Raw genomic sequence first — 13,069 nt, 5'->3', positions numbered from 1 at the left:
CCTGGGGGTGCTTTCGAACTGCTAGGTTGGCAGGCGCTGGGACCGAGCAACGGGAGCGCACCCCGCCACGGGGATTCGAACCGCCGACCTTTCAATCGGCAAGCCCTAGGCGCTGAGGCTTTTACCCACAGCGCCACCCGCGGCCCTCTGAGAGTTGATAGGAGGCCCCTATTTGCCTCCTAGAGGTACAATTCTCAGAGTACCCTACGAAGAGAGATGGAGGTTGTCCACATTTCCGCTAGAAAGCACAGGTTCGAGCAGTTTTCTCCTTGTCTTGCACTTTCTAGGCACAGGTCTGAGCGTTTCCCCACTCTTTAGTTAGGGAAAGCCCACTCTTTAGTGATAGATCAGAACAAATGGCAATCCAGGGAACATCCAAATTGCTATTTGCTATGATTGAGCTCTAAAGAGCAGTTTTCCCTGGGGGAAATTAGCAGCACAAAAGGAAGTGTGGAAAGGTATTGTACCTGTCCTGTATAATACAGGATTGTCCCATATTTCAGTGTGAAATGCTATATCCTGTATTGATACAGTTTTGTCCTGTATTTCAGGTCTTTTCTCTGTGTGTCACTGTCTCTCTCTCCCTGTGAAGTTAGGGATCCTCTCCAAACACCTGTGTGTGAAAGGTCATATTATTTCAGCTCTGGATAGCCAAGCACAGACAAATTTACAAATTCATGTGTATGTGTATGTGTGACAAATTCCAGAGGGGCCATCCTGTTAGGCTGCAATAGATTGTAATGGATTGTTTTGAAATCACTTCAGCACCAGATGAAAAAATATATACCACCCCCCCCAAATCACTCCACCCTGTCCTGTATTTTGCCAAAACAAAGATGGCAACCCTAAGTATGGATAAACCCACTCTGAGCTCCTGTTCCCATCAGCCCCAGCCAGCATGACTAATGGTGAGGGATGGCAGGAGATGTAGTCCAGTATCATCTGAATGGCACCAGTTTGAAGGGGAACCCAAAGTAGATTCCACAAGCCCACCTCTGCCTCACACCAACTGTCAGTGGTTCTCTAGGGGTCTTTGACCACCTTAGCTGGAGGTGCTGGGGACTAAGTCTGAGACCTGCTGCGTGAAAAATATGCTCTTTCCTGCTGGTCTGTAGTCCTTACCAACTCTGTTGATATCCTTGCTTGTTCATTAGCTATAAAAGTACCTAAAGTTGCTAAGCACTGTAAAAAATAAATAAATCAGAAATAGTCTAAGCCTTGACCCGAGGCTTATAAGCGAAAGGAAAAAGGCATGGCACATTGGAAAGGAAAGGAGAGTTTTGGAGAACCAGTTTCAGGAAGCTATCAACTTATTTTGATAGCTTATTCATTCAGATTTTCTGCAATGGAGGCTGCATACACACTGCACAGGTAAAGCACATATAAAGTGCATGGCTTCCCACAAAGGATGCTGGGAGCTGTCATTTGCTAAAGGTGCTGGGAATTGTCACTTTGTGAGGGATAAAGTACAGTTCCCAGGATTCTTTGGGGGAAGTCGTTCGATTGAAATTGGCGTGGTTTACACAGCCCAACTCTGTTTCCCTTCTCTTTTCTTCCTAATGGGTCATCATGCCTTTTCAGGTGCTCTGCCACTGAGTTGCTCTTCCCCTCTAATCTAGCCTGGTGCCCTCAGGTGTCGGAGAGGTTACCCTCCCTTCACCAGCTCTGAAGTAAATCCAACTTTCAGTCTGGGCGGCTTCGGTAAAGGGGTATGCAGAAGCAGGAGGGCATCACCATATCCTTTGCCACAGGCATTAGAATATCTTGGGGCTGGCCTTGCAGCCTCCCCAACCAGTGCTTTTTGTGCCTCCCTAAGAGGAAGGAATGTTGCATCCTGATATACTTAACCATCTCAGTCCTGTCTCAGGTCACATCTGCGTCAGTTCTCATTTACAGCACTCTGATACCATGTGAATAGGCATTACAGTGGTACCTTGGTTCTCGAACGGCTTAATCGTCGAACAAATCGGCTGCCGGATGCCCCAAACCCAAAAGTAAGTGTTCTGGTTTGTGAACGTTTTCTGGAAACCGAACATCCGACACAGCTTCTGCTTGAGTGCAGGAAGGTCCTGCAGCCAATCACAAGCCGCGCCTTGGTTTTTGAATCGTTTCGGGAGTCAAACAGACTCCCAGAATGAATTAGGTTTGGCAACCAAGGTACCACTGTACTTCCCCTCAAAGAATCCTGGGAACTGCAGTTGGCTAAGAGTACTGGGAAGCATACCTCTGTGAGCGGGATCTCCTAACCACTCTCGGCACCCTTAGCAAAGGACTAGAGCAAAGTCCCAGAATTATTTGGGGGAAATGTTTGTTTACACCATTTCTGTACCACTTAAATATAAAATAATATATCTCTAAGCGGTGTAGAGAAAACAAAAGCAGACAACTTAAACAACAAATATTACAGAAAATACACATTAATACAAAATTACTTATAGATATAAACCAATATCAATTCTGTCACCTTTGGACACACCCTGCTGGCTCTCACCCAGGACCCCACCCATCCACTCTGGCTCTCACTCAGGGTCCAAACAAACTCTCAGTTCCCCTATAAATATCTCACAAAGTGAAGGGTTGCTGCTGACCTCACCCTAGTCCAGGCATAGGCAAACTTGACCCTCCAGATGTTTTGGGACTACAACTCCCGTAATCCCTGACCACTGGTCCTGTTAGCTAGGAATGATGGGATTTGTAGTTCCAAAACATCTGAAGGGCCAAGTTTGCCTATGCCTGCCCTAGTCTCTCTAGGCTTGCTTTCTATGGGCAAGCCCAAGGCAGATGGAGTTCCTTCAGGCTGCTGCAGCAATGTCCCATCCAGCTGACCTCCCCCCTTTCTCCAGCCTCTGCCCCCCTTCTCTTCTAGGTATAATTGTGTGGCATGGATGCTACAGCTCTCTCATTCTTCTCCATTGTTTTCTCTCTGGTGAGCATTTTTATTTGGTGATTTCTTCTGCCCCCACATTCCTTTCTGCACCCACTGCCTGTCAAGAACCTTGAGGCTGCTGTCTGTGGGCTTGGGGCATCCATCAGGGCAAGTTTGCTGATGTTGCTAAATTGTCCAGAGTCATTTGAGCAATAAGAGATTGCGAAGAGTTCCAACAGGATCTCTCCGAAAGGAGGGAACAGGCATTAACGTGGCAAATGCAGTGTAAAGCGATGCATATCGGCATAAAAATTCTTAATTCCACATATATGTTCACAGGGTCTGAACTGTCAATGACTGACCAGGAGCGAGACCTTGTGGTAATAGCAGATAGCTTGATGAAGATGTCGCCCCAGTGTGCAATGGCCATGGGGGGGGGGGGAATTCCATGATAGGGATCATTAGAAAAGGAATTGAAAATAAAGCTGCCAATAGAAAAACGTCATTATACAAATCTCTATGGTGCGACCGCATTTGGAATACTGTGTGTAGTTCTGGTTGCCTCACCTTGAAAAGGTTATTGTAGAGTTGGAAAAGGTTCAGGAAAGGGCAATTTAAATTATTGAGGGGGTGAGGATGCTTCTATGAGGAAAGGCTTCAGCATTTGGGATTTTTGAGAAAAGGCGAGTAAAACATGATATGACAGAAGTGTACAGTGGTACCTCAGGTTACGTATTTAATTTGTTCCAGAGGTCCGTTCTTAACCTGAAACTGTTCTTAACCTGAAGCACCACTTTAGCTAATGGGGCCTCCTGCTGCTGCTGCGCCGCCGGAGCACAATTTCTGTTTTCATCCTGAAGCAAAGTTCTTTACCCGAGGTACTATTTCTGGGTTAGCGGAGTCTGTAACCTGAAGCGTATGTAACCTGAAGCGTATGTAACCCGAGGTACCACTGTATACAAATATGCATGACACAGAGAAAGTGGATAGAGAAAAGTTTATCCCCGTCTCTCATAACACTAGAATTTGTGGGCATCCATTGAAGCTGAATCTAGGAAGATTCAGGACAGATAAAAGAAAGCAGTTCTTCATGCAGTGCTTAGTTACACTATGGAACTCAAATCCACAGGAGGCAGGGATGATCATGAACGTGCATGACTTTAAAAGAGGATTGAACAGATTCATGGAAGATGAGGATATCCGTGTCTACTAGCCATGATAACTACGTTCTGCCTCCACAGTCATAGGCAGTGGTGCTACTGAACCACACAAGGCGAAAGTGCTCTTGTGCTCAGATCCTACTTGAGGGTTTCCCATGAAACAGTGCTGGTTGGCCACTGTGAGAACAGGATGCTGCCCTAGATAGGCCACTGGCTCTTCCCATGTTCTTGTGCTCAAAGTGAGGCCCATCCATCTTACCAGGTTTCAAATATTTCTCGCTGAGAGGTGGGCACTGTGAAATAATAGGATAAGGCAATACTTGCCCATGTAACATCAGGAGATGCTGCACCAGGCAGCACAGCTGGTGTGGCCCCTGCCCCCTCCTCTTCTGCCAACACCGCAGGTGTACTTCTGGAAGCCAGCTTCCCAAAGTGCCATGACAAAAGGAGGAAGAAGAATGGCAGGGTCGAGGTAAGCTTTGGTGCTGCGCTCTGGTGTGAGCCAACGGACTGGTGCGACCAGAGCACGGGAGCCAAAACAGGACACCCTGGATTGGGATCAGAAGGCTTCTGACCACCTGGGCTGTCCCACTTAAAATGGGACACTTGGAGGGCATGGACTTTCTGCAGGCAAATCATGCCTTCTGTCATAGAGCTTTGACCCTTCTTCCCCTTTCACGAGCCTGTTGTTTCGCTGGTCAAATATTAGAGGGCACTGGGTGATCCACAGGCTACAGTGTGGAATGGCAGGCCGGGTGGTAGAGTGGGGCAGAAACACCAAGGGACTTGTACAGAGCAGGGGCTATGATGTCATCTTCAGGCGCTTCAGGCTACCTAATAATAATAATATTATAATAATTCCCCAGCCACTCTGGGCAGCTTCCAACGAAATATTAAAATACAGTAATGCATCAAACATTAAAAGCTTCCCTAAACCTACCACCACCACCTTCCTTGCTACAGCAAATGAATGAGCCAACAATGGAATTTCCAGCTTTGTTTGTGATGGATTAGCATAAGCGAGGAAGTCAGAGAATGAGGAAGAGAATCAAGCAGAGACTGGACCCATTTTTCCTTTCCTTCATTGCCACCCCTATGCCATGCTAGCCCTCTAAACAGCAACACATCCATGCAATATTGTTTGCATTCTTAATTAAAAGCTAACAGTTGCATCCCAGTTGGCTGAAGATCTTTGCTGGGGCTGAGTGTGTTTTACAAGGTGAACAGTCAACATCGGGCACCTGTGAATTCAAAGATTTCTCCCAAGAACACACAGGATTGCAACCATGCTGCTCCTAATATTTTGCATTTTTTGTTCTCTAGCGTTTGTGCAAGTGCTTCCTACATTTTTGGACCCTCCTTGGGGCAGAGGCTATGGGGGCAGTCATGATAAGCTTTTGCACTTCTAGATTCACCAATTATTCATTTGAAAGACCAACCCTAGATTCCTTTGTCTCTCTTCAGTCTTTTGGGGGTTTTACTATTGTTTATCCAGCACTTTATAATTTATCTAGCACCATCTGTACCCATGATGCTCATAGCAGCATAAACAACGCACATGTCCTTTCTCCAGGGACTTTGTCATCTAATTTTAGACAGTCTTGGTGGATGGGGGTGAGGGTGGGTGTAGACAAAAGAAGTGAGGTGTGCATGCAAAAAAAGGAGAAAATATCAAAGAAAAGTAAGATCAGTTTCATTTACTTAGCTTTTGTTTCAGTAGGGGAACAAGTACTAAAAATGTATGACGTTATGATGCACTGAGAGACGTGGGAGCAAGATGACAAGAGTCCTGGGGTGGTAGAGCAGACGGTGCCACAGATCTTCAAACAGCAGATCAGATGTACCATCCCTGAATGCTCATTTCGCACTTAAAAAAACAACAACCTTCTATGTAGACTGTAGGACAGCAAGGAGCTAGGACAGAGCAACTTGCTGCTTGCAGGGAATTGGTGTTTGTGTTTACCTAAAGGTCACAGGGACGCAGGTGGCACTAGGGACGTGGGTGGCACTGTGGATTAAACCACAGAGCCTAGGACTTGCCGTTCAGAAGGTTGGCGGTTTGAATCACCGCAACGGGGTGAGCTCCCGTTGCTCGGTCCCTGCTCCTGTCAACCTAGCAGTTCTAAAGCATGTCAAGTGCAAGTAGATAAATAGGTACCGCTTCGGTGGGAAGGTAAACGGCGTTTCCATGCACTGCTCTGGTTCACCAGAGGTGGCTTAGTCATGCTGGCCACATGACTCAGAAGCTGTATGCCGGCTCCCTCGGCCAATAAAGCAAGATGAGCGCTGCAACCCCAGTGTCGGCCATGACTGGACCTAATGGTCAGGGATTCCTTTACCTTAAAGGTCACAGGGCAAGTGATACCCACCACCTGCCTACCTCCTGAAGATGCCACACAGTCCTTCACCTCCCACCTGGCCCCTGGCCCCAGAGTCTCCTATCTTAATTTGTGGCACGTGTGGACCAACTTGAAGCCCAATGAGCCATGGACAAGGTCTATTTTGAGGACGACTCTGGATGACCATATAACTGGGGCAATAGGAATGCCTTTAAGAGGGTGCATCCCAACTGTTATATATTTTGCAGGAGGAACTTCAAAAACATACCATAAATTTAGATTTACACAAATAAAATACTCTTAAATTATTGTTATTTTTTGTGGTGAGGAAATGCACTGAAACATATGGGGCAAATGAATGATTAGTGGAAAGACTATGAACATCCTGCAAGCAAATCAGGATAAATGCTCGTTGTCTAACCACCCTGCACACAAAAAATAAAGACTGGCTATTGTCTGATTTCCGTGTTAGCTTTGTATAAGCAAACCTGGATGAAATATTGGACAAGCAGGTTGTCTAAGGAAGGCCTCAGAAAGCCGGAATTATTTTGGGAGAGCTCAGGGTAACAGCAGACTTGGAAGAGCGCAGATTTGAAGCAAACAACTGACGGGTGTCATCCTTAAGCAACATTTTGGGGGCAGCAGGTTGGTGAAAGCTGTTGAAGGGGAATGACAGAAAGTGGGTACTGAATGTGGACACACCCTGGAGGGGAAATATTATTCAGTACACAGTGGATGCAGTTTAGAAGCTGCACATGTAATACGGAACTCCCCTCCCCCTTATTTTATTTTATTTTTTGCAGGATGTTTCTCAGGCTTTGCTTATGTTTTTGCTGTTGCTGCCAACAGATGCTTGTGTATGAGGAAAGACATTTTGCAGACCCTCTGCAAAAGCAAGTGGCTGCGTTTTGTAGCATCTCCGTCTCCCTTTCCTGCGTGGGGGGGCGGGGCGGCTGGGGGAGACAGACTGGAAGCCAGCGGGGCTTGCTGCAGAGCAAACCTTTTATTGGTGTCTCTCTCTTCTGCTGGCCCCGTGGGTGGCTTGAGCTCTTAGCAAGTGTATAATGCAAGAGGCTAAGTGCCTTGGACTCCTCCGGGCTCTCTTGCTGTAATTAGCAGTGACGAGAGACTTGATGAAAGATCGGGGAGACGGAGCCTCGTGGAGCACCAAGCAAGTTAAGCGAGCAGCCGCAGCTTCGGCGGAGAGACAGCTCCCACCTGTGGCCCTCTGGTGCGGAAGAAGGAAGAGCGAGCCGTTTTTAGAAGCTGAGGAGAATTCTGCAGAAGCTCTTTGGGGAATCTGAAGTGCTACAACTTCACGCAAATGCCCTGCCCTCCCCCACTGGGAACAGTTTTCATGTCACTTAGGGACATAGGAAGTTGCCTTATGCTGAGTCTGACCCCTGGTCCATTGAGCTCAGTATCCTCTGCACTGATTGGCAGTGGTTTCCCAGGATTTCAGGCAGGTGGAATCTCTCAGCCCCACCAGGAGATGCCAGGGAGTGAACCTGGGACCTTCTGCATGCAAAGCAGATGGTCTGTCGTTGAGTTACTGCCCTACCCATCATAGGAAGCTACATTCTACTGGACCAGATCATTGGTCATTCTAGCTCAGTTCTGTCTACACTGAATGGCAGTAGCTGCTCAGGGATTCAAACAGGATTCTTTCCCGGCCCTATTCAGAGATGCTGGGGATTAAACCTTTGCTTTCCCACATCAAGACTTGGGGCAACTTGATAAGGGGAGTCCATAAAGAGACTCCGCAGATGTGGTACATTCGTAGTGGGCCTGTACCACTTCTGGCTGTGAGTGTGTGAATGGTACATCTTGCTTTTTAAACAACAATCCTCCCCTCTATTCAGACAACTAGCCCATCAGGGAAAAGTTTTCTCCCTTGTGTGCTAGCTTTTCAAATGCAGGGATTTTGGTGATTAAGGAAGATGTAAACACCCACCGACATTTCATCGGTTTTATGACCTGTTCTGCACCAGCAGAAAAATGCAGTGGGAATGAGGTGGTAAAGACCTGAGATGATAGAGCCAACTGTACAACTTCATACAGAAGACTGAATAGACCCTTTCTTTCATTGCCTACTCTTTCTCTCTCTCTTTCCTCGTTTCCAGATGCGGACTACTAGGAAAGTGTCAGTCTGGCCGGTGGCCTTTGTGGGCGGCTTGCGCTACGAGTCGCCCAAAGTGAATGCTGCCGGAAAGGTCTACGGGTGGAAGACAGTATTTGACCCTCACCGGCCTTTCGCCATTGACATGGCAGGCTTTGCTGTGAACCTCAGGCTCATCCTCCAGCGACCTCAGGCTTACTTCAAACTGCGAGGAGTGAAGGGCGGATACCAAGAGAGTAGCTTGCTCCGGGAGCTGGTGACTCTGAACGACCTCGAGCCAAAAGCTGCCAATTGCACTAAGGTACCATCTTCCTTCCAGATGTTCTACGTCCAGAACTGTTGGGGCTTCTTTACCCAAGGTCTCCTCTGGAGGAAGCAAACTACCCCAGCCTTGTGCTTCTATTTTGGCGGACTTCCACAGGTGGCTCTTCACCTCTGGTTTGGGGGACCGCTGATTTGCTTTCATGTGGTCCCAAAGGCCAAAAACAAACAAAACAAATTATCTTTTTGCAGTTTGCAGCACAGCCTGAGCCTGGGCCTAAGCCATAAGGCAAGGGCAAAAACCCATGTTTATGAACCACAGTGTATGTGACTGGAAGGAGGGAGGCCTCCCTTCTGTTCCACAGGCCAGTTGAGAACACCTCTCTTGCAGAGCGAAGTGCACCTTCCATTTTAATTGAGATGGGGGGGGACCCTGTATCAAAAGTTGGGGAAGGAGGAGGGTCTGCCCCACAAGCCAGCAGAAATCCTTTCATCTTCCATAAGCAGCCCTGACTCCCGTTTCCAGGCAGCCAGGCCATCTTTCTTGCCAGGCAGTAAAAGGAGCCTACAGCTTTGAGCATAAAATGGGATCGATTGAACATGCAGTTCATTGTCATGGCAACAGGACGAGGTGTGGAGCGTCAAGAGGAAGAGCTGAAGGGGAACAGGAGGGTTTCTCTCCAAAGGGCCACGCTGGTGGCAACAGACAGAAAGAGCAGGGGGAGAAGGAACCTGTAAACAAAGGAGTCACTGGGCACAGACCTTTGCTTAGGGAGGGAGTTTGCCGAGTTTGAGAATGGAGCCCAGGGAGGTTACGCTCCTGCTTGGCAAAAAGCAACATTTGGTACCTGGCATCCGCTGCTCTTACACCTGCAGCCAGCATGATGTACAAGAGGGGGCAACAAATCCTTTTCAGCCTGTGGAAGAGTTTAGAGAGCCAAGCAAAGGGACCTGGAGGGCCGCATTCTGCCCCCAGGCTGGAGGTTCCCACTCCTGCTATATGAGAGAGAGAAATAATACAGAAATACATTCCTTCCTGTGTGTGCAACATTCCAATTTATTTCCGCAAGAGACTATGAGAGGAGTCCATTTTATTTTTAACCATAGACACACTGCCAATCAAACTCTTGTTTCTGGAGCAGATCTTGTTGATAAGTCTGCCACTTTAGGGAAACTTGCACCAATTTTCTCAACCATTACTTGGACACAGGTAACTGGGCTGGTCTGCACTGCAGAACACGGACAATCTTAGCAGCTCAGAAGCAGCAATCTGGTGGAGAGATGACTGTGCGTCTCAATCTGGTAACTTGAATACAATAATGGGTTCAACAGATCTTGCACTTGGAGTGACAGCATCTAATGCTAGAGACCAGCAGGTCTGAGCACAATTAAAACTCCACTAGAGATGGATCAAGTCAACCTGATCTGTCAATTGCACAAATGATTCAGGCACAGGAGAGATCGGCAGCTGGTGGCTTAGTCGTTCAGTTCAGCCCTCAGAGGCTCCCCCCTTTTTTTTCTGCTGTATATCTGGAACTGAAAAAACAAGGGGAGAGCAATTTGCCAAGCATCTGTCAGGCCCCAAATCATGGCTAGCAGCACATCTGGCTCATTGGGTCGCCAGTTGCACAGATCTTCCCTAGCCTTTGGGCAAGCTTACATGAGAATGGGTTCAAGGAGGGTATTTTCTCATACCTCCACTGAAAAGGTAGCTGGTGTCTCTACAGCAAATCACACGTCACAGGAAAATGTAAGGACTGGCAAAAAGATGGATAAGCCCAAGGATTGTGACTGTTGATAAGACAAGTGCACAGGTCAGTCAGCAAGTGTGCTGAAGGGTAGGGTTAATGCCCTGAAACACGATGCCATAAAATGGGTCATTTCTGCCCATGCTCCATTTCCCTGTCTTATTGGCTCACAAGAAACAGAAGAGGAAGGAGGGAAAAAACCCCATAAGGCTTTTCACCAACAAACTCCAAGGTTTTGAGACTTGGGGAATTTGAGACTTAGCCTCTGGGGGATTTGGTTAGCTGTGCTGCTGGTTTGCTAATGTTCAGGTGATAGAGATCTAACTTCTTTCCTCCCTTCTTCTCATGCAGATCCTTGTTTGGCACACAAGGACGGAGAAACCCGTGCTGGTGAACGAGGGGAAAAAAGGCTTCACAGATCCAAACGTGGAAATTTGACATTGTGTTGCAAAAAGAGAGAAAACAAATAGCAGGTATCATTTTTTAGAATTCCTACATTCACAAACCATTAGCTGTGGGTCTCAGTTTCACCATCTCCTTTGTAATGTTTAGCACAACTTAGTTTTAAAAAGGTGTGTTTTTCACCCTGCAAGCTGCTTTGAGACGCATGGGGGAAAGCAGGGTACACATTTTTAAAAACATAAATATATATATGGTGTCATTCGGCCACAGTGATGTGTTTTCCCATTTGCTGGTTGGTGAGGGCGGGGAAGGAAATGCATAGCATTGTGGCATTATGGTGGTACGAATTGTTAGAATATGGCAAAAAGCTCCCATTTTCATTTAGGAACGTCAAGGTTCTGTTGAGGTGTCATTCTAGCCAAAGACTTGATAAAATAATACTTAAATATAAGGTTTGGTCAGAAGCAAAAGAACAGCATCTTGCCCTTGAGAGGCAAATCTGTGACATTCAAGCTGATGTTTTAATCTGCAGCCTCTTCCCTCTCGCGAAGTCCTTGAGCCAGCCAGCCTCCAAGAACAGCCTGGATACGTCGAATAGACTGGCTATTCAGCTCAGTTACTCTCAAACTGACTGAAACTGCTCAGACTTAACTGAACTTCCTCGTAGACTCTTGAATGAAGAAGGAAAACAACACAACTGACCCTCTGGAGACAAACCAGTTTTGTTTTTGTTTTTTTTGTTTTAAAGAAAAAGCACAGAAGTCATGGAGTTGGCATCACTTTTGGTCCAAAGTGCAGAGCCTTGCAGGTTGTGCGGATGGAAGGCAAGGACGATGAAGGCAAAAGAATGCCTGCCCGGGAAGCTCCCTTCAGGAGTCAAGGATCAGACCAATGGGCGGACTTCCAAAGGATATTGATAAGGACAATGGTTGCCATTTTCACCCTTGATGGATTCCTTTCTCCCGTCCCCATCCTAGCAGGCATGAACTACATACTTGGGCACAACCAGGGAAAACAGATCTCTACTTTGAGAGGAACACTGCCTTTGGCAGTGGCACCTTTGCTCTTAAATTATATTTATTATGCTGTAAAAGATGGCAGCGTTTGGCCATGATGTGGGGAAAAGGGAAGCAGAAAAAAGAATGCTAATTTTAAACTAGCAAGTAACCATCTGGGCACCTTTCCTGCAATTCGTACCTCTCTCCCCTGCTCCAAGAGGATTGAAGAGGTTGTGTCCTCGCCCCCCCCCCCGGGTCCTGGCTAATGCTACACAACCTAGATCAGTGCTTCCCAATTAGCTAATTACTGAGGACCCCTTGTTTTTCAAAAGCCAAGCCATGGACTCCCTACTTTTGAAAATTTTGATAATTCTGTGGTAGTTACTTCTCCAAAGCAATTTCGTGAACAAAAAGTGCAGAGGGTTTTAGGTATACTAAGAAACAGGCTAGAGCTAAGTGATATCCGTTTTTCAACACTGTGATATATCAGCAGCTAAACACTGCGATATTCTGATATATCATGATATCTGAAACTGGAGATCAGGCATGGGGATGAGGGAAGGAGCAGTCACGGAGATCAGATGGGGGGGGGGAGGAGAGGAAGCGAGTCACCTTCACCACATGGCTTGGGGGGAGGGAATGAGGATGGGGGTGTATCAAGCTGCCCTCAGTGGGGCAGCCAGCGATGGCACCAGCGAAGATGCACATCCACTGTGGCTGCTGCTGTTTTCCTCCTGACTGAGAAAAGCTGCTCCACCTAACTGCCAGGGGAAGGTACTGCCACGGTGCCTTGAAGGGAGGGCGACCAGCTGTCCGGTCAACATGTGGGGAAAGCAGCGCCTCGCAATCCACTGCCCCGTTTTCCCTCAGCGTGAGGGAAGGCAGCTCAGATCGGCAGTGTTATCAGCTGAGATCATCGTGCGATATTGGCAGTGCCTTGAAGTTGGTTGCCCTGCTCTCCCTAACGCGAGGAGTGATATATTCCTGTGTATTTCCGGGCAAAAATTGTTATCGCGGTGTTATTTCAAAATGGATTTTGGCCAATATATTGAAAAATCGCACAGCTCTAAAACAGACCATAACATTTGTGGCATTACCATGCAAAAAACCAACATAAATTTAGTGGGGGGGGAGGCAAGGGATGAGGCTGCGGCCACGGACCCCCCGGGTGCATTC

The 13,069-nt window shown here is 47.3% G+C and overlaps 1 protein-coding gene across 4 annotated transcripts in view; it reads left to right on the top strand.

The window, feature by feature from the left end:
* B3GAT1 (beta-1,3-glucuronyltransferase 1) overlaps positions 1-10,953 on the top strand; it is a 61,463-nt gene extending 50,510 nt beyond the window's left edge. For 3 of the 4 annotated variants that reach the window (XM_053366970.1, XM_053366966.1, XM_053366969.1), the window contains 2 exons: positions 8,489-8,785; positions 10,845-10,953. In XM_053366970.1, the coding sequence (XP_053222945.1) occupies positions 8,489-8,785; positions 10,845-10,931 (384 nt within the window). In that variant the 3' untranslated portion in view covers positions 10,932-10,953. Of the gene's footprint in view, positions 1-8,488; positions 8,786-9,955; positions 10,033-10,844 lie in introns of all 4 variants that reach the window. The other variant, XM_053366967.1, reaches the window with a different exon arrangement.
* The last annotated feature ends 2,116 nt before the right edge of the window (positions 10,954-13,069 follow it).

This window comes from Podarcis raffonei, chromosome 15, assembly GCF_027172205.1.
Source record: "Podarcis raffonei isolate rPodRaf1 chromosome 15, rPodRaf1.pri, whole genome shotgun sequence".
In the NCBI taxonomy this organism is placed as follows: Eukaryota; Metazoa; Chordata; class Lepidosauria; order Squamata; family Lacertidae; genus Podarcis; species Podarcis raffonei.
Note: the sequence above shows the minus strand (reverse complement) of the source record. Positions and strands in the feature narration are given on the sequence as shown.